The sequence below is a fragment of the Meles meles genome, chromosome 7 (assembly GCF_922984935.1).
Source record: "Meles meles chromosome 7, mMelMel3.1 paternal haplotype, whole genome shotgun sequence".
Classification (NCBI taxonomy): domain Eukaryota; kingdom Metazoa; phylum Chordata; class Mammalia; order Carnivora; family Mustelidae; genus Meles; species Meles meles.
Window position 1 is genome coordinate 14,335,375 of NC_060072.1, and position 27,427 is coordinate 14,362,801.

A 27,427-nucleotide genomic window follows, 5' to 3' on the forward strand; every position below is an offset into this window, starting at 1 on the left:
GAGTGTATAAGTCCCCTCTGCACCTGAATCCCACAAAACCTCTTTGGAATTTGCCACCTGCCTCCCATTACCCACGATGAAGAAGCAGGGTAGAGCCCCCTATTCCCTCCCCACAAAAGTATCCACATTTATGGTTTTACCTCCTCATCTCCCCTTTCTCCCAGACAGGGGAATCCTTTTTCTCCTCTTAGAGGTGAGAGACTTTGCTCTCCCAAATCTATAGCCTGCTATGCCATGATGGGTTTGGGTTTTCCGAAGGACTTAGGCTTTGAAACTCAAAAGCTGGGTGGTATTTCCTTTTTTCTCTGTTTTTTACTGTCACATCCCTTTCCTGAGGCAGTGACCACAGAACAGCCAAATGTCTCAAATCAGAAAGGATCTCAAGCGCAAAAGGACAAACCAGAGCAAAAAAAAAAAAAAAAAAAAAAAAAAATCACCAGTTAATTTTTCAGAAACGTTATCCAGCCTCACAAACATTAAACAAACATGAAAGCACATGCTACTTTTAGAACAAATAGAGCAGCCAAGTTTAAGATACAAGGAGGTATTTTTCTGCTGTTCCTACATCCTTTGCTCTTTTTTTTTTAAGATTTTATTTATTTATTAGAGAGAGAGAGGGGGAAAGAGAGGGCGCCTGCTCACATGAGCGAGGGCAGGAGTTGGGGAGGGGCAGAGGGAGAAGTAGACCCTCTGCTGAGCAGGAAGCCTAAGTCGGGGCTTGCTCCCAGGACCCTGAGATCATGACCTGAGTTCATGACCTGAGTTGAAGTCAGACACTGAAATGACTGAGCCACCCAGGCACCCTTCTTTGCTCTCTTCTAACTATTCTTTGGCTTAAGGAAGGATATTGGGTCCCTTTTACATGACTTTTTAATTTCTAAGAAAAATGTTTCAGAGGAAGGAAAGTCTGTTAAAACACCCCTTTTTACCTCTGAGGCCTCTCCCAGTTCTGCTCCATCTGTATTTTCTTAGAACTGAAGACCTCTTCTTCCCCACCCTACCTTATCATCCTCCTACACCTTAATGGTTTCACACCCTGACATTGGAAATCATTCTCAAGAATCAAGCTGGGGAGACACCTGGGTGGCTCAGTGAATTAAGGATCTGCCTTCAGCTCAGGTCATGATCTCGAGGTCCTGGGATCGACCCTGCAAGCTCAGTGGGGAGTCTGCTTCTCCCTCTACCCCTTCCCCCACTCATGCTCTCTCTTTCTCAAATAAATAAATAAAATTCTTAAAGAAAAAAAGAAGAATTAAGCCAGAGTCTGAATTGTGAGGCTCAGAGGTCTAGTAGAGGCTCCATGATTCCAGAGACTTGAGCCAGGTTCTCCCCTACTGCCTCAGCTTTTGGAGAACAGCAAGAAAGAGGAGAAGTCCTCAAGGCTTCAAGCCCCCACACAGCCTCCCCAAGAATGGAAGGAGGGAGGAGGCCAGAGGTGGAGAGAGGCTACTCCTAAGGGGATTCCTTCACTTCCTAGCAGGCTCCAGGACACAAACGTGTTTGTTTAGGCGAGAAAGGAATGTCATTGATTGCTCCATGGTGGTGGTGAGGGGAAAACAAAAATAATCTGCCCAGCAATTCACTCTGCTTCCTGCGCATGTGTCTGTGTGTGTCTGTTTGCGGGCCTAGCCAGCTCCCTGCTTGTTTGGGCTGGAAAGGATTCATTTGGGAGCGTTAAACAGAGCCAGGGCCTGCTGCAGATGCACCTCCAGGGCACCTGACACTCACCTGGCAGGACAGCTGCCACCTGGCACCCAGAAGGAGGATCTTTTTCTTAGTTATAGCTTCTGGGAATGGAGAAGGTGCCTCTCTCCCCTCCTTCTCCCTCCTCTGTCAGCATCGGGCTCTGTATGTATGGCCTCACATGACTCTCTCTTTATGTCTCTTGTCTCCCCAATAAACTGTGGGCTCCCTGAAGGGTAGTAATTCAGTCAAATTCCCTTCCATATCCAGTTTGGGCAGAGAGTAGGTTCTTACATACAGTAGGTGCTCAGTAAATGTTTGTGGAACTGAACTCTTCCTCCCACCTCCCTCCTTTTCTTTCCTTCCACCATCTGTCTTACTTCTTTCCTTAATCACATTCTCTCAGTTAATGCTCTGAACAATCCTATAAGGTCAGTACTGTTATCCCCATTTTAAAATGAGAAGGCTAAACCCAAAGTCAACTGCACCCAGTTGAAAACTATTGTAGCTTTAAAACACTGGGATTTGAACATGGGTCCTTCTGATTTCTTCATCTAGAGCTTTCCCCCTTGGTCCCTCCTCTCTTCTCCAGTTGTCCTCCCTTTATGAGCCTGCTCTGCCTCCACACATCTCGGATTCCCCTCCTAAATATTCTTACATACCTTGACGGTTGATTTCAAAGACACACTGGGCTTCTGATTTCTGGGGCGAGATTAGGTGCCACGAAGAAAGTGTGAGCATAAGTTTCATGCAGATTTCTACCCAAATATCACCTCTCAAAGAAGATTTCCCTGTTTCTTCTTTTTAAGCTCATCTTATAAAATGTAAATTGCCTGCATGCATATTTGTTCATGCCCATAATGGATCTGCATAGTAATACAAGTATAATTTTTAAATGATTAAGCACAAATAACTTCATACATTGAGATGCATCTGCAAATTGTTTTCATTGGGCATTGATCAAAAAAACTCAGGATGGGACACTGACCATGTTCCAGGTGCCTCACAGCCCCTTTCTGGAAGAGGGAGGGCATGCTTAACTAGAAACACAGTAAGACGCTTTCCAGAGGAAATGCACTGGAAGTGGGGGCTCCCGCCTTTGGAGGCCAAGGAGGATCAGTCTGCGCCCCTGTGAACCCAGCAGCGCTTAATTTGGGAAAGCAGAAAAGGGTTCCTCAAACAGTGGGGTACCCCTCACCTCCCTCAGAGGCCATTTGTTTGGCTCTTCTTCTAACATTACTGAGATATCATCCGCATATCATACACTTCACCTGTTTAAAGTGTGCGAGTCAGTAGTTTTTAGGATATTCACAGATCTGTGCAACCATCACCACCTTCACCTTAGAAAGGTTTCCTCCCCCTGAAAAGAGACCTCGTAGCCATGAAAGTGTCACTGCACACTCCCTCCTCTCCCCTACCGCCCAGCCCTAAGCAACTGCTAGTCTGCTGTCTCCTAGATTTGCCAATTCTGGACAATTCCTTTTCTGTATGTTTGGCCTTCTCCCCCCCCCCCCCCCCACTTATAGTCTTCTCAAGGTTCATCCGTGTTATAGCAGGTGTCAGAATGTCATTTTGTTTGTCCATTAGTCAATGAATAGACATTTAGGCCCTGTTCATCTTTGGGCTAATATGAATAATGGTGCTACAAACACTTGCATATGGTTTTTTGTATGGATATATATTTTTATTTCTTTTTTCTGACTTATTCTTCTTTCTTCAGATACTTGGGAGGGGAATTGTTGGGTTAAGCACACCTGTTTAAAATGCACATTCTTGGGCCTCCAGAACCTCTGTATCAGATCCTGGGAAGAGGCCCGGAGTGCACAGTTTCATATGTTCCCCAGGAATCTCAACGGGCCCTAGAGCTTCCGACCCAGTAAACACATGAGCCCCACCACTCAGATTGCAAGGCAGAAAGACGCTCACCCTGCCTGACGGCCCATATTTTAACCACCGCTCGCTGACATTTGTGCATGATTTATTTCCACTTTTCTCTTACATCATGATGCCATGAAACCACATTGAATCCTCATAGCCGGTCTGAGAGACTGGTATCATTGCCCCCATATTGCTGTAAAGAGACAGAGGAGCTGACACCCAGGCGCACCCAGCTGTAAGCTACAGGGCAAACCAGGGCTTCCAGACTGGAAACCCTGTGCTTATTCATAATACCTCTTCTGACTCTGTTTTCTCAATCAAGGGTGGACCCATGTGCTCAGACAAGTATTGAGTATATTTATGGACACTGAGTGGCTAGGATCTGGAGTCCTACCTGCTTAACCCCTTCCCTATGCCAACTGAGGCCCCCCACAGTCCCTTGATAGAACCCCTAGTGCTCTGAGGAACATAGTTTGAAAACCACTTGTCCAGGAATTCTAAGCCATCCTTCAAGGAGGTTTTAATCTCCTTGACTACCATTTCATTAATTCCATTTCATTAATTCACCAAACATTTCTAAACAGCTGTCTTGTGCCAGGGTCTATAGTAGATTCTGGGCACATCCCCCAAAAAAAAAATGTTCCCAAGGGGCTTATAGTCTAGCAGGGGGCCAAGAAACAATGTAAGTGATAATCTTGTGATATCAATAGTTCATACCTGGGAGTACGGGCAGAGGAGGCAGCTAATGTTGGCCTGGGGATAAGAAGGAAGGCTTCCTAGAAGAGGTGAGGCCTAAACTGAAACTTGAAGACACAAGGGTTCTTCACCATGCAGAAGAGTGCTCCAATTTCCCGGATGTCCTTATTTCAAATATTTGGTCTCACTCTCTACAGATATGTTCCGATCTGAGTTGAGAAAATGAGGTCAGTGGGGCAATGCAGTATCAGTTATGAATAAATATCTCCCTCTTATCAGAGTCACTGGGAATTCTGATCCATTTGTTTCAGCCTACATCTATGGAGCCCCCAAACGTATGCTAAATATAGTACAAGGTTCTGAGGATAAAAATAAAGAAGATGGAAGATAGAAATAGATAGGTGGACAGGTGATGGATGGATGGATGATATATAAGGAGTATAGAGTTGAGAACATTTGAGTACTCCCTCTCAACATCATTTCTGCCCAATGTGAAGAGTAAAAATGGGCAGAGGGTTCAAGGGCAACCGAGAGGAGCCATGGAACCCAACAAGGGGAAATCACAAAGGGCTTTCTAGGGAGGAGGCAATGCCTGGGGGCAGTCCTGAGTGATGCGTAGAAGTTCAGTGAGGAAAAGGGTAAAAGGAGAACAGGCGACCAACAGCAGGAACAGCCATGAAAGCCTTTGAGGTAAAGAAATCACCAGCACTTGAATTGTTGGAGGCTGCCTGAATTTAACAAGGAAGTAAAGTGAATTTAACAAGAGAGTGAATTTAACAAGGGAGTGAAGTGGTCAGATCTGTATTCCAGAGCCTAGCTAAAATTCCTTGTCAGGGATGCCTCTACACCCTGGTCCATGATGACTGTCTCCATCTCCTCTGTGAACAAAGGAGCCAGTATTTTTACTCAGTTCCATATCGTGTAGCAGGAAATGCTGAGAATCATGAATTTATTTGGGTAACCACGCTCCGATTGAGTTCAGCTGTGTAGCATAGTGATTAAGAACATAGGTTCTCGTGCTAGCCTGCCCACCCAGATTTGAATCCTGGCTCTGCCATTTATCAGTTTTGTGTGCTCAGGCAAGTTACCTAACCTCTCTGTGCCTTGATTCCCTTATCTGTGAGACAGGGATAATATTGGTCCCTACTTGATCTGGTGATTGTGAGAATTTTATAAGTAATTACCTTTGGAGTGTTCAGGAACAGCGCCTTATAAGCATTCAGTAAATTAGCAAGAATTATTTCCATTTTTCTCTCCTACAACTCTCCTCCCAGAATGCTCTGCCCCAGGTGGCAGCGCCTTGACTGTCCTCTAAATAGGCTAAGCCATTCTTAAACTGAGATTCACCAATGTCAGTTCCCTCCTACTCTGCCTTTTCCTCTTCTTCCACCACAGTTCTCCAAACCTGCACTCCTCAGGATCACACCAAAGGCCTTACCCAGCCACCAGGATCGCCCCTCTTTTCTTAGTGCCTAAGCACTTGGGACCAAACTTGCTTTGAGGGACACTTCCTCTAATATTGCCTTATTATTCTACAGAGAGGTCAGGGCCTTGGGTGACAGCGATAATGGCCTGGCCTTGGTTTCAGAAACTGTGGGCTAGAAAGGACAGGCTCTTGCTACTTACTAACCGTCTGAACCAGAAACAAGGGTAATTAAATCATACCAGCTTGATGGAGCCAATAGGTGTGTCAAATCAGAAAACAAATATGAAGGGGTGCCTGGCAGGCTCAGTCGGTAGACTGTGTGACTCTTGATCTCAGGGTTGTGAGTTCAAGCCCCACATTGGGTGTAGTGATTACTTAAAAATAAAATCTTTTTTTTTAAAGAGAAAATGAATATGAAGGGCTTTGTACAAATAATAGACAATACGTTAGAGATTACCGTGGACCTGATGCTAAATGCTTTATGACATCATATCCGTTAAGCCTCAGCAGGCCTATGCACTGTTTTTGCTCCATTTCACAGACAAAGCAACAGAGGTATGGAGCGGACGGATGTAATTTTCCTGAAGTCATACACTTGTACGTGAAGGAGCTGGAATAGAACCAGAAGGTTGTAGCTTCACAGCCAACACTCTTGACCACTGTATAAACTGTCAAGTGCAGGCCAGGTGACGGGCTTAATATTATTATCCATAACAACCCCATGAACTAATGGAAGCCAGTGCCAAAGACATCCACGGCAGTCCCTTACTCTTCTGCATTCCATAAATAGAAAATGCGATCAAGGAAACACAGTGAAGCAGTGATTGCCTTGGCCTTTTCATTTATTTCTCTATCAGTAATGTAATCAACCCTTGAGCCAAACTCAGAAATAAATAGGAAGAAGGTAAAGGAGAGGTTTTGCCAGACAGCTGTTGAAGGGCTTGAGAAGGCTTCTACCCCAGCACTGAGCTTCCTGCCCCCAAGCCCCTGAGCAGAGGACTACACGTTCACAGTCATAAAATCCTAGGGCAGGAAGGAACTTCGGAGATCATGTGACCCTTCTCTGATCTCAGATAAAAAAGCTAAGGCCTCGAAGGGAAGGTATCTTGCTCAAGGTCACAATGTTTATTTCCTACTAATTTAGGACTTACCAAATACTGCACGCTCACAAATACAGTCACATTTACGGATGAGACCCTAAGACTGAAAGAGGAAGTCACTTGCCCGAGGTCACATGGCTGCAAAATGTCAGCAGGCATTCCAGATCCCCAGGCATCCTGGCACACTACTCAGGGCTGGGGGGGAAGAAGGGTAGAACCCCATGTCCATGTTGTGATTTCCAGTCTCCTTTTAACACCAATCTGCTGCCCCCAGTGTCCCAAGAGATCACCATTCCTTACTCCTACCACATCCTAGAAGCCAGTGCTGGAACACTCAGGCTCCACGATGTGCCTCACGATATGGGAACACTCCCGCTCCCATACCCCAATGCTCCTGCATTGTGCAATGAACCCACATCCCCCAGCCAGTGATGCTGTAATACCCTTATCTGCCCAGGGCAGCCCCTATCTGCCAATCTGTAACGTCTCTCTGGCACCTGGTGAACCAGAAGAAAGGGGGATATGATCCTGGGCCTTTGCTATCTGACTTGTTTTTGTAAGAAGTAAAAATAAAAGCCAAAAACAAATCCCTCACTTCTTGGACTATTCATTCCCTGCCTTTGGTGTCATAAAAAGGTCTCTGGCTTCCGCAAAGCAGACTTTAGAGTGGAGGTGCTGGGAGTCTGATTGCTCTGGGTTCAAATATTATATCATCTTTTGTTGCCGTGTGACCTTAGGCAAGTCACTTACCCTTTCCGGGCCTCAGCATCTTCATCATCCATAAAACAAAAATCTTAACAGTGCCCACCTCATAGGGTGGTGGGAAGATCAAATGAGATAATGAATATAAAGCACTTTGATGCCCGGCACATAGTAGCTGTTCAGTAAAAAGTGTAATTACTCCTAACCCTTAGGAAAGACACAGCATGGGGCGCCTGGGTGGCTCAGTGGGTTAAAGCCTCTGCCTTTCGCTCAGGTCATGATCCCAGGGTCCTGGGATCGAGCCCCGCGTCGGGCTCTCTGCCTGGCGGGGAGCCTGCTTCCTCCTCTCTCTCTCTCTCTCTGCCTGCCTCTCTCCCTACTTGTGATCTCTATCTGTCAAATAAATAAATAAAATATTTTTTTAAAAAAATTGAAAAAAAAAAAAAAAGAAAGACACAGCACCTCTAAGATTGCCCATCTCTGAAAGCCTGGGTTGTGTCAGGTGGTTCCCAACGGTCCTACCTTCTCTAAGAATCTGTGACTTACGTGAATCCAGATAGATTTTAATTCTCCTTGCCCTGGGGGAACTTAAGGGGCATCCCTGCCCCATCTTAAGCCTGAAGCAGACAGAGCTGTGCAGGAGATGTGCTCAGGTGACTTCGGGGCCCAGAAAGTTGAGGATTTCAAAACAGATGGCCACAATGACACCTCAGACACCATCTGGCCTTTGAAGTCATCTTAAAATGCCTCTCCAGCTAGGGTTAGAGTTAGGGTTGGGATCAGTGAATTCAGGGCCAAGTTTGACCTTGAAAGTCTCAGCAGTGTGGTATGCTAGACAGACTGGAGTGTTTAGGTGAAACACACCCGTATCTGGATTCAGACGGAAAGGGAGGGGACACACCTGCAGCCCAGGAAGGAGCCAGTACAGAGGGATCTGATCTTTACCTGGCAGCAGTAAAAACCTTTTGAAGCGTTTGAAGCAAGAAGGTGTGTTTGTTCTAAGAGGGAACTTTCTGGAGTGATGGGAATGCCCCTATATTATGATCAAGTGGTGGTCACAGAGCTGTGCACATATGTAAATATTTATGGAGCTGTGCTCTTTAGATATATTCATTTTACTATATGTAAACTATACAGTAACTTTAAATTTTATTTTAATTTAATTCAATTAATTAACATAGAGAATTATTAGTTTCAGAGGTAGAATTTAGTGATTCATCAGTTGCGTATAACACCCAGTGCTCATTCCATCATGTGCCCTCTTTAATGTCCGTCACCCAGCTACCCCTTCCCCCCACACACCTCCCCTCTAGTAACCCTCATTTGTTTCCTAGAGTTAAAAGTCTCTCATGGTTTGTCATCAAGTTTGAAAGGAAAAAAATTTAAAAGTATGCTCAGCTAGTAAGAGGCAAAGTCAAGACTCAAATCCACAAAGGGCCAGGATTAGGGGGAGGCAAGTGAGGGAGGGACACACAAATACAGGGCCAGATTCTGCCTTTATTTAAATTATCGGTATTTTGTCCATCAGGCATTGGCTTGTACTGAATTTTATTTTTAAGACAATTACACTACATATTCATTTTGATTCCTGAGTTGGGGGCATTCCCTTATGGTCCCCTGGACCAACCAGCCTCCCCTTTGCGGAGGTTTGAGGAACTTTGAAGAAGAAACTGCCAAGAGATACTTAGACTGAGGAGCTGGTCAAAAAGGAAGAATGCAAAGAGATTCCCAGGGAGTGATTCTAGTGAAATGTACTGAGAAACGTTTAGAAAGTGTTAAAATAAATCTGTGGTTGATAGAAAAGATAGATGAGAGAAGGCGGTGCTATTTGGGGCCAGGCTGGTGGCAGGGGGGTTAGCTGCTCAGGGAAGAAGCGAACTCCCACTGACCAGTATCCCCCCGACTCACTCCATACTGCTTGCTCAAGAAAGCCAGAGCTGGCTCTCCCCGGGGTTCCCACCCAGGAAGTCTGCCTTTTCAGCCTCTTTCCTGGTTATGTTCGTAATCATCACCCACTCAACCCAAATAGTTCTTGTCTAAGTTAATGCGTTGCCCGGTGCTTTAGGGTTTGAAGATGCTTCTATACACGCTGCCCAGAGGTCAGCGGGGCCTCTCTCCTTACCTCTCTGAGATTTCGATCTCATTTTCTTGAACCTTCATCCTCACCACTTCCTGGGGATGTACACCAATTCCTGGAAGACCAGGGGTGCCATTCTGCTGTCACTGAGTCTGGGCTCTCACTGGAACCCGGAGCAATTTCTGAGGATACTGGATTTCACCAACATTCTGGGGGGCAAAATGGAAAGGCTCGCACCTGGGAACTTCAGCTTCCATCTCTCAGGCTCCAAACCCCTTTTCTCTCCCAGTTTCCTGGCAAGCTCCAGATTCCCTTTCTAACGGGCAGTGATGCCAGAGTCCCCAGGTGTGGGGAGCCATCTGCTGTCTCGTTCCCTCCAGAGGTCCCCACAGTTCCCCTGGGCCTCTTCTCAGGGAGAGAGGAGACTCTGCCTCCAGAGAAAGGCCCTCACTTTTCCATTTCAATAGGCAAAGCAAACATTCCAGGGACAACACAGGTTGTAGAAGGGAGAATTTGGTGTCTCCCCAGTGGTAGATAGAAATTCCAGTGACTTTTAATTTTCTTCTTTCATTTTGTTATCAGGAATTGTGGAGCCCACCCCCTAGGTCTTGTCTTCAACTTTTTTTTCTCCAGCCCCTTTTGGGCTACACTTGATCAGCACAATGAGAAAAGTACCTAAGTCCTCCAGGGCAGGCCAGATGACCCTGCTGCTCCAACCAATCCCAGATGCCTCCCCATGAGACCTCTCTCCCAGCCCAGCTCCCCTCACTTCTCCTTATTCATAAAGAATTTACTTTGTGAAAGAAGAATTTTAACTTGTAAATTATATGAGGACACTACATGGAACATTCTAGAAACACAAACACCACAGGGAAGGGGGGAAAGGCAAAAGGACTTGCTCCCTGCATCATGGAGTCTTTTAAAACTTGATCTTGCCTGTCCACTCTCTCCAGAGGGCTGAGGCCCAAGGCTGAGGGGGCAACAAGTGTGCTGAGGCAGGAGCTGTGGGTCTTCTTTAAAGATACAGAGGTTCCCAAGGGACCCGCGGGCTTCCTGGCCTTTTGGGAAAATACTCCTCTGTGTTTGTACAGGGGGACCCTGGTGGTAAGAAGAGATGAGTACGTGTGTGTGTTCAGTGTGTGAATCTTTCTGTGAGAACGGCTATCGCAGAGTTTCCAAGGCTGTCTCTGTGTGTCCATGTGTCCAGATGTCTTGGTGTGATGATGTGTATCTGGTGTGTGTCTCAGGGCATGGGGACCTCCAGGTTTCTAGATAGATGTGTGCATGTTTTCATCTGCCTTCTGCATGTGGGACTGTCCCTCTGTCGTGAGGTTTGGGTGGTGTCTTCACATACAGAAGTCTCGGCTTCTGGGATGTCTGTGTCTCTGTGTGCCTGACGGATGTGTGTGTGTGTGTGTGTGTGTGTGTGCAGATGCACATGTGTGTACAGGGCCAAGGGTGCATGAGTACTTACAGAAGCCACAGCGAGTATACATGCTGTCTCCGCAGAGCAAGCCATCTGTTTTCCTGGTTTTGTTTTTCTCCTCCCCGTGGGCTCCAGACCCCACTTGAAAACAAAGGGAGCTTAAAAAGTGCAGCCCTTCCTGTGTTCCCAAATGTTCAGAATGCTGCGGTGAGCTCACACGGTGCCAGCTCGGATGCCCAGCCCTGCCACTGCCGCAGGAAGCCACCAGCCTGCTGGGCCACCACCACCCACTTACATAAGCCTCTTGGGAGGAGCGTGGGCAAGAGGGAGGGGCCCATAGCTCACAGCACCCCATCTCCTGAGCCAGTACTGGGTCCCACCAGAGACCTGACAGCCCACGCAGGGTGCAGGTATCCCTGGGGTCATCCTGCAAAGAGGAGGGCTTCCTAGTAGTGGTGGCGGGGGACACACATGGAAATTATTACTAATCAGGTATCCAGGGAACTAAATTTCCAGCTTTACCATGTCAGTTCCATGCAGAAATCAACGCTTTAGTCATTGGAACACACATTTACTAAACACCTACTATGTGTCAGGCACTGTGAAAGTAAGACTACTCAGCTTTGCCCTCCCAGGATTTATTTCCCCCACTGCCCTTTCCCCGGGGGCCCCTCGGTGTCCTCCAATGTAAGATGAGGAAGTTGAGCTGGACTCCTCCAAAGCTGGGAAAGTCTGTGATTCTTAGAATGGCAGCTTGGTGACTCTATGCTCCCATGTTGCTTCTCCCTTCACCATTCCCTGATTAGAGCAAGTCAAGTGTCCCCTTCCCTCCCACCTCTGCAGATGTTCATCGACATTCCTCCCTCCCTTCCTTCCCTCTGAAAAACAAGCTGTCAGTCCTTTACTTGGAAGTATAAATCTCTCCTCTCCTTTGTCTACACTTTCATGGGGTTCCCAGGCTTCATCTCATCCCATCTCCTGCCATGGCAGTCAAAGCCCTCCCAGGCCTGGCTCCACCCACCTTTCCCATCTTGGGCCCCACATCATCTCCCACCTGCCCCTGTGCAGCCCCCCTACACTCTGCTACATGCACGCCCCCCTCCCTGCCCCAGCTTCTTCTCAAACCTTTCCCTCTAACTGCCTGGAACACTCTTTCTTCCCCACCCCAACCAATTCCTATCTTTTAAGATCCTAGTCAAACTTCAAGGCCCATCTCAAACACCTTGTCTTTCATCGGGCCTTTCTTGATCCCTCCTGTCCCTTCCCCGGGAGATGGGAGTTATCCTTTTTGAAAGCTTTCCTATGATGCAGCATATTTGGCCTTTTCTTTGGTCATCTGTGTCTTTGTCTATTACCCTAAACATGACTGAGATCCTTGAAACTGATGGTCAGGAAATGTGTCTTTCTTGTGCTTAAATCTCCATATAGGGCCTATCGCAGGTGTCCTGCAAGTGTCTGCACAGTCCAGTGGTTTAGGTGGACACTTAGCCACGGAATGTCAAGATCTGGGCATCCTGGGTGGAAAGAATGGCATTGCTGGGGAAGGAAGTAGGCAAAGAGGAAAAGAGGGACCTCAGAAATCATAGCCCAGCATTTGACTTATTACTGTCCCTGTGATGGGACTGAGACCTTCAACACCTCCCATACCCAAAAGGGCCTGAAACTAGGGAGAAAGTTCATGAATGCTGAAAGTTCATACATGCTGGATGATTCCATCCTGATCACAACTTTTTCCAAAACAAAAAGCAAGGGAGTGTCATGTGTCAGGAAGACTCTGGGCCAGTAGTGGGCCAAGGGTGGCAACCTTGAAGACCTCTGGGCCAGCAATTGCCTGGAGCCAGCTGGAGAGATGGGAGTGGGTGGTGGCAAATAGAATTACATGTCCCAACCAAAAGGAGGCCATGCCTCCAGAAATATGGGCACGTCAGTGGCCAGATCCCCAACGATTATTCAAGAAAAGCTTTATATCCAAGTTTTCATATAAAATCCACTTTATAAGTGTTGGCAACTTATTTAATTAAAAAAATGTATCAATAAAAAGATCTGCAGGCCACAGAAAGAGATCTGCAGGCCACAGTCAGCCCGTGTACTGCCAAATCAAGACCACTAAGGTCCGTGCCAAGTTTACTGAGTAATGTGATTGTGACTGACTCCCTGCTGAGGCGAAGTCTGACACCCACTCAAACTAGAGAAAATATCTCCTGTTCTGCTAAACCAATCATGGGTGCAGGAAGGGAGCTGATGAGGTGTAGAAGAATGTCTGGAATGTCTTCATGGTCCTTGAAGCCAAGATCTTTGCTTCCCTTGGGTGCCATGACGATACTACCCCCTCCCAGGGGATCAGTCACTGACCAGCTCCTCGGAGCATGCAGGTTTGCTCTCCCCTGGCCCCAAGTTATCTCATTACATGGTGCCACCTTTCTGTTTAGAGGAAAGTTGTGCTCTAAAGGGAATATATAGACCACCTTAGTACCTGTGATCTTTCTTCCCAAGTTCAGGCCCTTTTGGCCTGGAGATGTTACCTTGGGTATCATAATGGAAAGGACAGACAGAAAGCTTAGATCAGTTACCACCTTGCTATGACTTGAACAAATGACTTCCCCTTTCTGAGCTGCATGTTCTCCTCTGCACATTGAGTAGACTAGACTAGAGCACCTTTGAGGTGCCTTCCAGCCCCTGGCCAAGGAAGTGTTAACCCTTGATTACCTGAGGACTGAACCCCACGCTGTGGCAAGAAGGAATTCCTGTCAGCAGTGCCCAGGCCTTGCCCCAACCTCACACCATCACAGCTTCCTGAAGGCATCTGGCCACCAATGGGCCAGCCACAGGCCTTATAGCCCTTTTCAAAGAGTAGTAGCCACACTTTATCAAAAGTATGGTGTAGTCATCAACCATCAGAAGGCTGCTGGGCGGGGCCTGGAGGGGCTTGTTGGGAGGAATTGTGAGGAGTTGGCCCAGGGGAGAAGCCAAGGCAGCTAGAATGGCAGGATGGCACCCCAGCAAATGATTTCCAATGGAAATGAAAGTATTCCAATATTTTAACAACGAGTATAGCCAAGCAGGTGCATATGCACTGATAGGTACTCAGCCCTTGTCAGAATGCTGCCCTTCCTGTGTACAGCAAGGCCGACCCAGATGCCAGCAACAGATTGGAAAGTGAACCCTCCTCCCAGCCTCTGGGGACCTCATGGAGCCCACTCCTCCCTCACAAGCTTGCTTCACTCCAGGGCCCCCACCCCAGGCCTCCCTGGGCATTGGCAAAGAGCAGGCACCATTCCAAACCCTGACTTCATGCTGACCATCAAATCCCCAAGCCAGGGAGGGAGCAATGATGTCATTGTCCCTGTGTTTCAGAAAAGCAATAATCAGACTCGGAAGAGGATCAACTTTCAAGGCAGAAGGCCAAACAGTTTATCTTGGCAAAGGCCTCCAAGGATTGCCTCATAGAAAGAAAGGGCTGGCATGCTCATGAGCATCATTTATTATGAGCTGGGAATCCGCAGTGTCCTTGGAGTCAGGAAAAACCTCGGGGACCCTTTTGAGATGGAGGATGTCGAATCTTAAACAAATGACCATTAGTGTCATCTCTTCCCGTCAGAACCCTCTCTTGGGGAAGGAGGGGGCACCCCAAAGCTCAAGGAGGAGACTCTTTGCACGACAGAGTTGTGCCACCCCACCCTGGGCCGGAGTATCCTCTTATTATTATAAAGATGTCACCAGTTTTCTCAATTTGAACAAGTTCCATGAAGGCCAGAGACCTTGTTCACTACTGTATCCTGGCATTTCATATGGAGTTGAGAAACCAATCAGTATTGGCTGAATGAATGGCAAGAAGGAAAGATCAGTGAATTGGGAAAAGTGTTCCTGGATTCTAGGCATCGGGGTGGGGGTGGGGAAGTGTATCCAGGTTCACCACTTGGGCTTGGGCAGGCAGGTGGGGGGAGGAGAGGTGTTGCCTTTGATTGGTACAAGTGTGTGTGTTATATATCTTCAAGGATCTATCCTTTGACAATCGTTGACTCCTTTCTTCCCCTGGATTGTGGATCTTGTCTTTGCACTTCTGCTAAAGTCTTTATGCTTACCCTTAGAGCTAGCTGGTCAAACTTTTGAACTTTAAACACCATTGATAAGGCTCCACTTCGGGCAAATATGTTTGAGAAGAGCAAGTCTCCCCCACCACCCATTCTAAATCATACTTCTGTGGGGCTGTAATCTGAGCTCAGTCACTTCAATGACCTTGAGCATGACATTTCACCTTTCTGGGCCTCAGTTTCCCCTTCTACAAAAAAATACGTGTAAAGTAGAAATGCTCTGTGTACTTAACTTTTAGAGGTCAGTGTCACCGAGCCCTTTTAGAAACACAAGAAGCCCCCTGAGCCTTTCCTTGAGAAATATAATTCCTTAAACATAGAGAGGAACATTTCTGCACCTAGTTTCTGGAAGTCCACAGGCCCTTGCAGCTGGTGAAGGAGCCCAGGGTCAGAGCCTTTTGGACTTGCTGAGCTGTAAGTCCTTCCTGGCCCTGACTTTCTGGAATGTTAACCCAAGTGTGGAAATACATTCCAGCTGCCCTTCTCCCAGGTCACCTCAAGCCCCGCTCTGAGGTGCTCTTCATGGGTGAAGGAACTTGGGCTTCACTAATGGCCCCAAACACAGGCCCCTAGCTTCTCAAGACCCACACCTCAACTCAATAAATGTAGGCCTCACAGAAATGAGGCAGGAAGTGAAAGGAACTCCAGGCAGCTCAGCCCTAAAAGGAATTTCCTCTCCTCAGCTTCTCCTTCCAATTTGGTCTTTCAAGATTTTGACAAAGGTGGAAATAGAGGAGGGAAAAAAAGTGCTGAGAATTTTTTTAATCGAGGTCCAGAGAAAGAGGTGGAAAGGTACCACAAACATAGAGAGGTCAGGCAGGGGGACACAGGGCAGGGGACACTGACGAGCATGGGTGGGGCCTCAGTGCATTCTCCAGGACAAATTGGACTTTTCCAGCCCACTGATTTTTGAAAGCTGTTTCCGAAGCTGGACTAATCCAGCCCAGCTGTGAGATGATAAGTAAACAGGGCCTTTTGTGGACATTCAGAACACCCCTTCTTAGCTTGTACTTCCAGAGCTCACTCCATCCTTTCTGCAGGCAAGGCAATGAGGTGTCAAGGTCAGGCAGGTAAAGTTGAATCTGAGTCCAGGTGCAGCCCTACCTGTCGCCACTCTCAAACCTGGCTGGTGTCACCTGGGCATCAGGATGTTCACACAGATCTGAGTAAAGATGCCTGCCCCCCTTCCTTTTAGCTGGGTAAACTTAGGTATGCTTCTTCATCTTTCTGAGCCTCCGTGTTCCCATCTGCAAAATGGCCATAGTAATTCATACCTGGTAGAGTTACAGGGCAGTATAAATGAGAAATAAAAGTGAAAGTCCTGCAGGCAGGGTTCAACCCAGAACTGGCCTCTCTTGGCTACGTGCATGGCTCCTTTATCCTTCTGTCTGAAGGAGAGACTAACGTATGTGGGGACCTTGAGTGAATTAGGAAAGAGACACCCCCTCTGAGGGGGGTGACTTGGAAAAGGCTGCTTTCCTTCAAGCTGAAAAAGCAGTCTCCAGTGCCAGATGCACACGTGGCTCAGTAAATGAGTGCCCGTTCTGCCTCCCCTCACCAGCCAGGCACCCTGGTGCAGACCACCACCCACACAGCTGTGAGCAAACAGCAACCACAAAACCCAGCAGCCCTGCTAGCCCTTGGGCTGAGATTTTTTTTCTGATAGAGCTCCAGTCTTTTAGCAACGTCATTGATCCCCTTTTAAAATGCCTAGCAAGTGTTAAAATTGGAGAAAGGCATTTTCACCTGGATTCCTGGGTTCATTCCTGCCCTAAGAAGGAGGCAGAAGAAGACAAAGGTAGCCAGGACCCAGCCTTACCTGGCCCTCAAGACAGTGCTGTCCTGCCTCACTGTCCTAAAGGGGCAGCCCCTGCCCTTTAACTCTTGGGAAATTTCCTGCTGCTCTCATGCTAGCCCCGAGCACACCAGGCTCAGAACCCAGCGTCACTTTTTTTTTTTTTAAGATTTTTTTATTTATTTGAGAGAGAAGAAGCACGAGAAGGGGAAGGTTTAGAGGGAGAAGCAGACTCCCTACCAAGAAGGGAGACTGATGCGGGACTCAATCCTGGGACTCCAGGATCTTGACCTGAGCTGAAGACAGACGCTTAACTGACTAAGCCACCCAGGCACTCCCACCATCACTTTTGTTGCACTGTCTTGGCCAAAGAAAGCCACAAGGCCATCCCACATTCAAGGGGTGGGGGAAATAGACTCCATCTTTTGTTGGAAGGACCTGTAAAGTCACATTGCAAAGGATGTGGATATAGGAAAGCCAATAATTGGGAACATCAGTGCAAGCAATCTACCATGAGTTGGGACTGTGTCTAATGCTACTGGAGCCTGTGTTTTCGAAACCAAAATTTGGGATTTAAGAGCCGATCATGTGACACAGTATTTTCAAATGGGGCTGTCTAGGAGGCACAGTCATACTTGCAGCTCCACACCACCCCTAACACAGCCCAGCCCAGCAGCCTCTCCTCAACACACGTTCACTGATGATCTGGCCACTTTAAAACCTGACATTTTAAACAAGGATGAAACTCCTGTGTACATTTTGGGATCAAAGGCTGGTGTTCATCAGCAGTCCGTGAACCTTATAGGACTTCAGATCTAGAAGCCATTTAAAGTAATATCTTTTATTTAATAAATGAATAAATTTAAGAGGTAAGGTAACTTAGCCAAGATCACATGGTCAAAGAAACCAATGTTTCTCAAAACTTAACTTGTACACAAATCCCCTGAGCATCTTGCCAAAGGCAGCATCTGAGCAGTAGGTCTGGGGTTGGGCTGGAATTTTGCATTTCTGATAAGAGTCCTGATACCGCTGGTCCAGGAACCCTACTTTGGGTATCAAAGCTCAACACATCACAGATCCTGGGGAGAGGAGATGGTAGGTAGACACCTGCATTTAGATCCTCTTTATTCTTTTGTATTCCTTCACTTCGACCCATTTTACCAATGAGTAAACTACAGTTCAGAAAGAAAGTATTGGCATTGGACCAACTCCCTGAAATTTTGCAGACAAGGACCTGCTTTCCTCCATCAGTAAGCAGCTGTCAGGGAGGTGAGCTCAAGGAGCCGTGGAGCACTTTGAATTTCCAGTTCCTCGACATAGGGGTGTTCTTCCCGGCTGCGACCTCGGGCTGTGGGCCATCTTTTCACTTGTTGGGGACTCATAGTGCTGGCCCAGGGGTCTCTAAGTCCCAAGAGCTGGGATTGTCCTGTCTGGTTAGTGATTTAGGAGCTTGGCAGCCTCTGTTGTTCTATTATGTGGCCTCTGAACATTCCGTCCAACGGCCTGTTGGCACGCCACGCATTTTAGAAATGAAAGGAGGAAAAAATGAACATTGCCCTTGCTCATTTGCCTAATCTAAAAGCATCAAGAAGCTTTTTTTAGAAGGAGGAAAAACATCATCCATCTGAAATGGAGGAAGCATCTCATCAAGGAACCAAGAGAGAGATGGAGACATAAGTTTCAAGGGCTGGCATATTAATGGACAAACCCTGTGCCTGGCCTGTTTTTTCCCATCCCCTTTCCTTTCAGCTCAGAAACCACTGCCCTTTTGGAAGCTCTTGTGCTAAGAGGAAATTGCTTTTTCCGAAGGGGAGAACCAACCCCCCCTCATCCACCTCCGGCACTGGTGTCCTGCAATTTCACATCAGTTTAGACCAACCCACAGACATTTATGAAAGGGCTACATGATGGATCAGGTGCTGTGCAGGATTGATTCATTCTTTCCTCAAAGATTTCATGATCAGAGATGGCCCTGTGCTGTGTATTCACCCATTCACTCAACCATCGGCTATTACCAGGCATTGGGCCGGCTCAGGGGATAGGGAGGGAGGAAAATGGGCATGGTCTGGCCACACCTCGTCTAGCCGGAGAGGCAGTAAGTAATTCTTATTGACCTATCACAATAAGGAATTCCTTGTTGTGACAAGGAGCTGTAATTGAGCCTGATGCTGGGAAAGCAAAGATGAAGGAGCTCTTGCTCACATCTATCCCTCCTTTCTGTCCCGTGGCCACTGACTTAGCTTGGGTCCTCCACCTGCCCCCATCCCTTCTCCCCAAACACACCCACACCCCTTCCATCTTCCAGATGCGAGCTTTCCCAAATGTGAGTCTAACGGTGTCAGTCTCCTGCTACAGATTTCTCCCTGGACTCCCTGTCATTTGTGGGATTTGGTCCAAACCTCTTAGAATAGTGTACATGGCTTATCACAATTTGGCTCCAATCTGCTTTTCAGCATGATCCCCCTTTCTCTTCATTCATCCTCTCTCACAATGAGGGACATCCTAGGGCCCCCCAAAGCTACTCGGAGTAAGAGGGGGCCTCTCTAAAACATGTTTTTTTATGGAAATTTTCAAAGAAAGTAGAGAAAGATGATGACCATCCATGTCCACATCACTGCGTGCATGCCCAATCTTGTCACCTCTACACTCCCAGCCCACACTGGATTATTTTAAAGCAAACCCAATCCTTTTATCTGAATATACTTCAGGGTGTGTTTCTGAAAGACAAAGACAGTCCTTCAGTTTTTTGAGACACCAGGTTTATTTTTTTTTTGAAATTCCAAAACAGGATAAACACAGTTGTGGTACAGTTTTAATTTGTACATCTAACAATCCATTGTTGTTAACACACACACACACACCACAACTGTGTGTATATCCTCATTTGGAAAAAACATTAATGAGTCCAGCCCAAATCTGAGGGTCTTCTTAAATGTGAAACCCTGGCCAGCCCTGCTGTCCCAGGATCACCCTCCACTGACCTTCTACTCCTGCAGTTGCCCTGATGTTTCCTAAGTCCTCCAAGAATTTTCACACCCCTATGCTTTTTCTTTGGGGACACACCTGCCTGAAAAGCCTTTTTTTCCACTTGACAAACTCTTATTTAACCAGCAAAGCCCTATGCAAATGTCTCCTTGTCCATGAGACTTCTCCCAGCAATCCCTCTCCCTCACAGATAAAACTCACTCTTCTTTGCTTCTACAGCATTTTCTTCATAATTTTCTTGAATGTTTATATTATTGAGTTGAAATCATTCGTTTACAGATCTTATAATAACCTGTGAGCCCCTAAGGGTAGGGTCCTCTCTATGAGAGGCAGTGTTCCCAAGTCATGGACTCTGGCCTCCACCAATGTGGGCAAGATGTTTAATTCAGTCTTCAATTTTTCACTTGCGAATTAAGGATGAAAACAGCAGAGTTAGGACAGAATGCTCAGGAGGATGAAGTAAGAGGGGTCCATTCAGCTGCTGTGGAGCCTGCCTCGTGTAGACACTGAATAATTTTTGGCCTCTATCATCGGTGACCAGCATGACTCCTTCCTTAAAGGACATGGTGCCTGCACAGCACCGTAGGCTTCCATAAAGCCTACATCCAGAGACATGTCTTGGCCTTCGGCACAAGGTCCCAGTGTCTGCTCGGGTCCTGATAGTTTTACCCTTCGGGAGAGATGGTAGAAATTTCCCTGCTCATTCTGAGCTGCAGATCCTGCAGTGAAGGGCTTCATAGTAGCTCTCTGCAACACTGCCCTGGGCTCCTGCTCAGCCCTCACTTTCTCTCTCTCCATGCAGGAGAGCCAGTCCTGGGAACCATGCCCCTTTCCCTCAGGGTCCCCTCCATAGACCTGGACAATGTCGTTCTCCCTCCACTTCCCAGCTGGGTACAAAGTGCTCCCCTCTTCTCCCACTCGCCCAGAACCCGAGTCATCCAGCATTCCCTGGAAACTTCAGGAACTGGGAATTGCCATTTCCAGGCCAGTCGTGACCTTGGGTGGGTCTCACGGCTTTTCCTTCAGCTGCATCCACTTACACACCTTCAGTGGAGAACTAATGGAGACTCGGCCCCATTGCCCCCGACTGTTGTGGAGATGCTGTCCCCATCCTGCTTGGCACCCACCCTTCTCCCCAGGGCGCCTCCTCTGATCCGTTGCAGAGGCGTGGAAAGGAAGGAGGTGAGAACAATCCTCAAACCGACCCTCCTCTCCCCACATCTCTGCTCCTGCAGGCAAGTGGAGGTGAAGATTCTGCCTGCTATCATCTCTGAACGCTGGGGTGACATTATCTGGCTTTAAAATGGCCTCACCGCAAGCTTTTGAGACCAAGTTCCTTCCTTTATCCAAGTGAGCATTCCCCCACAGCACACTCCCAAACTGAGAGCAGGGTTTCCACCTGGTGGCTGTTCTCACTTCCTCTAGAACAGGCAGAACTGGGATGGAACCGTGGCCTTGACCACTGTGGCTGTGACTGTTGTCTGCCATCTCTCCCCTCTCACCCTTCCCTGTCCATTTGCACGTGTCCAAGGTTTTTGTTTGGCTCCAGCGGAAAATGCGCAACAGCACTAGCAGAGCGTCTGTCTCAGGCAAGCCCCAATAAAAAGTGGGCATAGTTTTAAAGCTTCCCACCATTCTTCCTCAGGGAACAGTATTTTTTTTTTCAACATTTGTCTGAAACTTGCAGAATAAAAGCCTCCTTGGAGTCAAGGGACTGCTCCCATGGGACAGGCACAGCGTGTGTTCCGTAGAAAACATTTTTTTTTTTTTTAAGTAGAGAAGACAGGGGCTGGGGCAGAAATACTTCTGAATTGGCAAGAGGGCCTCACCCCAGAGTTTAAGGCTTGGTTTTGCAGCTTCATTCTGTAGCATTGGGCAAGTACCTTCTCCCTGCATCTCAGTTTCCTTATTGATGAAGAAAAGGCAATGCCTTCCCTCTCTTACATCTCATGCGTAACCACAGAGGCAGGGTGCCTGTGGCTCAGTCAGTTAAGTGTCTGCCTTCAGCTCAGGTCATGATCCTGGGGTCCTAGGATAGAGCCCCATATCCGGCTCCCTGCCCGGCAGGGAACCTGTTTCTTCCTCTCCCCCTGCCTGCTGCTCCCCCTGCTTGTGCTCTCTTAAATAAGTAAATGAATGGACAGATGAATGAATGAATGAATGAATGAATACAATCTTTAAAAGAAATAAATAACCACGGAGGCAGAGCAAAGTGGGGGCTGGAGGGTGCTAGTTGGAGACGTGACCCTGTACAGGATCTCTGTCTCTCTGACCTATTTCCTCGTATAGGGAAGGAGTTCTGTTGTGCTGATAGGTCCCATCCTGCGTCTGACCCCCTCGGGTAGGACAAGGCTTATCTTACTGTCAGATCAGACAGGAGACACCAGTGTATAGCGCCATGAGGAAGAGTAGGCTGGGGTGACTTTCGAGGGCTATCAGATCCCTCCATGGTGTCCAAACCGAGCTGATTCTAGGCCAGGAAAGAGCCAGAAAGACCCTCGTCCATCTCTGTCTTCAGGCTCAGATTCATCACCTTGGGACAGCCTTCCGCATTGCCAACACACATGCATCGACTGCAGACCTTTGGCCACACGGGTCACCCCTTAAATCCTTGCCAGGCTTTAACTCGGAAGACCAGGTTGCTCTTGTCAGGTGTCACCTTGGAAAGCCTGGAGCGGTGAGATGGGGAGACACAAAAGCAGTTGGAGAACAGCAGGAGGTTAACAATACTACTGACAGCCAGCATGGTTCCAGCCCTCCCCCACATGCACAGCTAAGTGGTTTCCGTGTATTAACTCACTTGAAACCCTATAATCAGTGCAGACATCAAGGCACAGAAAAGTGAAGTAACTTGCCCAAGGACACACAGCTCGGCACTGAGCCCAGTGCTCAGTCCAGGCAGCTGCACCCAAGTGCTCACTATGCTTTGCAGTCTCCTCCATAGATGGAAGGAAGCGGGAAGGAAGGGGGAAGGAGAGGCTAAAGGAAGGGGGTGCCTTGGTGGGACCGGAATAAGGACAGAAATACCAAAAACGTACTGAGCTCCTGGAATGACAGGAAGTTCGATGCCAGGGAGGGAGAGAGCATTTCTAAAAGTAGCGCAGTCGGTCAGTACTGATGATGACGATGGTGGCAATAATGAGAACGCCTAATATTTATACAGCTCTCAGCACTCTGTTCCTACATTCATTTGGTGAATTCTATCAACATATACTGGACACCTGCTGTGTGTTGGGCAAACAATGAACAAAATGAATACTGGCCTTGCCCTCATGGAGCTCAACAATAAACATGAAAATAAACATATAAGGCCAATCACAATTTTAGCTTTGGTGGTAGGATTATAAAATCCACCCTTCAAAGCTTCCTCTCTGAATGGTTTCAAAGGTACCCATAAGTGTTTGGATAATTTAGGTCATTTTCAGAAGGGAAGGGATAACGATTTTGTAAGGGAAAGGGAGAACCAGGGATAATTTTCTCTCTCTTATTCTACTCATGGATACCCCATACCAACATTTCTTGAAACTTCCTTCTTTGGCTCCTAAACATCTTTCTTAGCCCTACCCTTTATCAACTTGTTTACAGGATGACAAAGTCAGTAAGAATGTGCTAGAAGCTGAGGTCTTGCTTGCTTCAGTAATTGGCCCAGTGATCTGGCTCAGGCTATCTGTTTGCAAGGGCTGGAGAAACAATGGGGAGTAGAACAGACACGGCAGGTTGCAGATACCTGCAAGCCAGTGTTGGTTTACCAGTAAAAAATCCTCTTCCCTCCCAAATAGTATACATTCGTGAGATGCCCAGCTGGCTAATATAATTCTTTCTGATCCAAAGTATTATCCTTGTTCATTGAAACTTGCTAAGACATTCATTTGCCTTCGTGGTTTGCAGTCACTGGAAATACACAACCATACCATTCCAAGGTGTATTTAAAAATCAGGCACCATCCACACAATGGAATATTATTTGGCAATAAAAAGGAATGAAGTCCTGACACCTGCTATAGCATGCATGAACCTGGAAAACATGATGCTCGGTGAAAGAAGTCAGTTGCAAAAGGTCATGGGCTGAATGATTCCATTTATACGACATTTCCAGGATATGCAAATCCATAGAGACAGAAAGTAGAGCATTGGCTGCCAGGGGCTAGAGGGAGGGGTGACTGGGGAGTGACTGCTAATGGGCATGGGATTTCTTCCTGAGTGATGAGAATGTTCTGGAATCAGATGATAGTGATAATATTTGCACAGCTCCGTGACTATCCTACACTGAATTTCTACTATAAAAAGGTGAATTTTATGGTATAGAAATTATACCTCAATAAAGCTGTTATTTAAAAAAAGTCGGGAAGCCTGGGTGGCTCAATGGGCTAAACGTCTGTCTTCGGCTCAGGTCATGATCTCAGCTTCCCGGGACTGAGTCCCATGGTGGGCTCCCGGCTCAGCAGGGAGTCTGCTTCTCCCTCTCCCACCACCCCCGCCCCCGCCACACTGCCACCAACTTGTGCATTTGAGCTCTCTCTCTTTCTGAAATAAATAAATAAATATTTTTTTTTAAAGTCGGGTACTATCATTGCAGCTATGATAGGTCAGAGCTCTCTGTATTAAATGAAAGGCTATGCAGGATTTACAGGATAAAAACCAGACAACATGCCATCATCAGAGGCTGAGTATATTTCTGTACTAGAAAATAAGTGCATAGAGTCATTTTTTTATGTGAGGAATATCAGATAAATCCATTAATCAACTTAATGATAATTTTTAAGTCATTTCAAAGCAATTTTTACATTAAATAGTACAGAGATGAAAACTTTGAAAGAAATGTTCGTAACTGCATCAGGTGGTAATCACTGCTCTAGAAAGTGAATCCGCTGGTTCAAATTATCCCCGAAGAATTTCAGCTTGGGATCCAACTATCGGTAGCATGTATTTGACATACAAACTCAAATCTTCACAATCCCTTGAATTGCTGGTGTGCCTCTGTCAATTTACAGAAAAAGCAGCCAAGACTTGAGAGGCTAGGAGACTTGTCCCCGGGGTGCGCCTGTAGGAAGGGACACCAACAGGCTTCAAAGCCTGCATTGCCCTTCTTCCTCATGCTGTGGCGTTCCACGAATCAGCTTCCCCAACCCAGAGAAAATGGTATCTCCCTTCGCTCCTAGCCCCAAGTAAGCAGTGCTCATTCTATACAACACCAACAGGTGTACCTTTAAGCAAAGCTTTAGATGTATCTTTAACCTTAAGACATCACAGTGTGGATATAAACTGAAACAAAGAAATGCAGACACTCCTGTGGTGTGATTATTCTGGAACTATCTTCTGAAGTCGCCAAGAAGAAGAACAATGTCGGGGCTCATCGGACTTGTCACAGGGGTTTTCCCCACCGGGAAATGGAACTGAGCAGCCTGTGAGCAGAAGAAAGTGACATGGAAACCCCAGGCAGTTGGAAATGCCATGGCGGAGTGTCTCCACGGGATCAGAGTAGTCTTAGACACTTCGAGTCAATTCATATGGTCCCAGAGCCACAGTTTCACAGGAGATGTTGTCTGAACCGCGAGCAGCACCCAGGAGAATCCTCATGGGAGACAGGCTGGCTTCCCGAGCCTGTTCTGTGCCATAAACCTCACGGTGAGAACAAGCAAAGCATATCTGCAGACAAATATTGCCATCGTATCGCTTTGTTTATTTTTGACTATTCCGTTTCTCAGGGAAACAGGAAATGTAAGAGAAAGGAATGTTTGTATTTTGGTAGGGCAGGTTTAGTTTAATTTTTCTAAATATGCCACCAGTATTTTTCCAAGACACACTAAACGTAGGAGGAGGCGATGCAGAAGGTTCGGAGGTGGGATTCCAAGGGCAGAGAGCATTAAGCTGGCGGGGGTGAAACCACGGAACTCACTCAGCAAACATTTCCTGGGCCCCTCCCTGGGTCTAGGGCAGTTTCGAGAATGAAGAAGGCAGGCAGGGTCTCTATCTTGGGCACCTGTGTGGGTGGAGGGCCCGGTGACTGAGGTTAGGATATTGGAGGAAGAGAGAGCATTTTGGAGGGGTTCATAAGGTTGCCTGGAAATGTTGAGTTGGAGGGCCTGTGAGACTACCTCAGGGCTGGGTGTGGGAGGCAGGTTTATAATTCAGGAGAGGCCCCAAGGGTTCAATGAGAAGCAACAACAGACACAGATCCACAGCTCTTTATAGGCTTACAGTCCAGTGAGGGAGTTAGACATTTATCCAGCAATCACACAGATACATTAAAAATGGCAAAAGTGCTAGGAGGGAGACAGAGGTGAGCAGGCCATGACCTAAGCAGGGAGGTGAGAGCCAGCTTTCTGAAGAAGCAACCTTAGAGCTGAGATCTGAAGCATGGCTGGGAGGAGCTGGGACAGTGTTCCAGGCAATGAGAACAGCATGTGCAAAGGCCCTGCGGCTGGAGGGAGCAAAGCAAGTATCAGGGCCAGAAAGAAATCCAGTGAGGCTGGGACAGAGAGGCAGTTGGGGGAACATGGGTGAGATGGGGGTAGGAAAGAAGGCAGGGACCAGGTCACACAGAGCCCTATAAGCTGTTGTCTCAATTTGTTTCAGTCATCTAGGTGGGAATTTATGGATTTGTCACAGCAGTATAGAATTGGAAAGGGCTGTCAAAGGTCATTGCATCCATTCTCCTCCCTCCAGACAGGAGTGTCTTTGTGTGCAGCTTGCGTTCCAAGGAGATTCTGTCAGATACTGCATAAGGAGGCTAAGGTTTATCAAGCAGCTGCTGGGATATTTCTGTTCTCTCTTCTGAATGAGTCTTTTTTAAATGCCCAAAACAAACCCTGTTTCTGGGCTGCCCCATTTCTGTCAAAGGCTTCATCATGCTCCCTGCTCACAACACGGGCATCAGGTTTCATTCCCCACTTTTCTCCCCTTCCTATTTCTGAGAACTGAATGAGTCCTGTCTATCAGCATTTAACATCCCCCCTACCCGAGTCCCCAGGATCCCAGCTGTGAAGGGAATAGAATGGGAACTAGTGTGGATTGCCGCCCTACTACGTGACAGTTTATACATCTCCTACCTCAGTGTTAGCCTCTTCACTGGCAGTGAGAATTTAGTGACTCACATCTATTATAATATTAATTCTTCAAGGATCTTCCTGTTTGGCAGATGAGGAAACGGAGTCACAGAACAGTCAATGATTTGCCCAAGGGTTCATAACCATAGGTATTGGAACTAGACGTGAACTCTGGGGGTCCCTCTGGCTCCAAAGCTCGTGCTACTCCTATCATTCCCTGAACTGCAAGATTATTAGAGTAGCTGGCCTTGTCCTAATGAGTCTGCTGGCGTCCACCCACCTGCCCAAGCAAATCAAATGAGTGGACCCTGTTTCTGGGCACAGGAGAAGCACCTGATGGTGCAAAGAATGATTATCTAGAAGTAGTACCGTGAGGGAAGCAGGGAACTGAGCTCTGGCCAAATCCTAGCTCCCCCACTTTCTTACTGAGTGATCTTAGGCAAGAAACTTCACTTCTTTTGTCCTTCATTTCCTTGTTTGTAAAATGCAGGCAAAAATAGGAGCTATCTCATAGAAGTATCAA

The 27,427-nt window shown here is 47.2% G+C and overlaps 2 protein-coding genes across 6 annotated transcripts in view; one reads left to right on the plus strand and one right to left on the minus strand.

The window, feature by feature from the left end:
* The window catches only part of LOC123946194, a 34,881-nt gene extending 23,702 nt beyond the window's left edge, over positions 1-11,179 (minus strand). For 3 of the 4 annotated variants that reach the window (XM_046011482.1, XM_046011483.1, XM_046011479.1), the window contains exon 1: positions 9,608-9,942. In XM_046011482.1, coding sequence (XP_045867438.1) covers positions 9,608-9,645 — 38 coding nt within the window. In that variant the 5' untranslated portion in view covers positions 9,646-9,942. Of the gene's footprint in view, positions 1-9,607; positions 9,943-11,036 lie in introns of those variants that run through there. The other variant, XM_046011480.1, reaches the window with a different exon arrangement.
* SYN3 (synapsin III) overlaps positions 1-27,427 on the plus strand; it is a 462,269-nt gene that overhangs the window by 356,087 nt on the left and 78,755 nt on the right. The gene's annotated exons all lie outside the window — the stretch shown is intronic.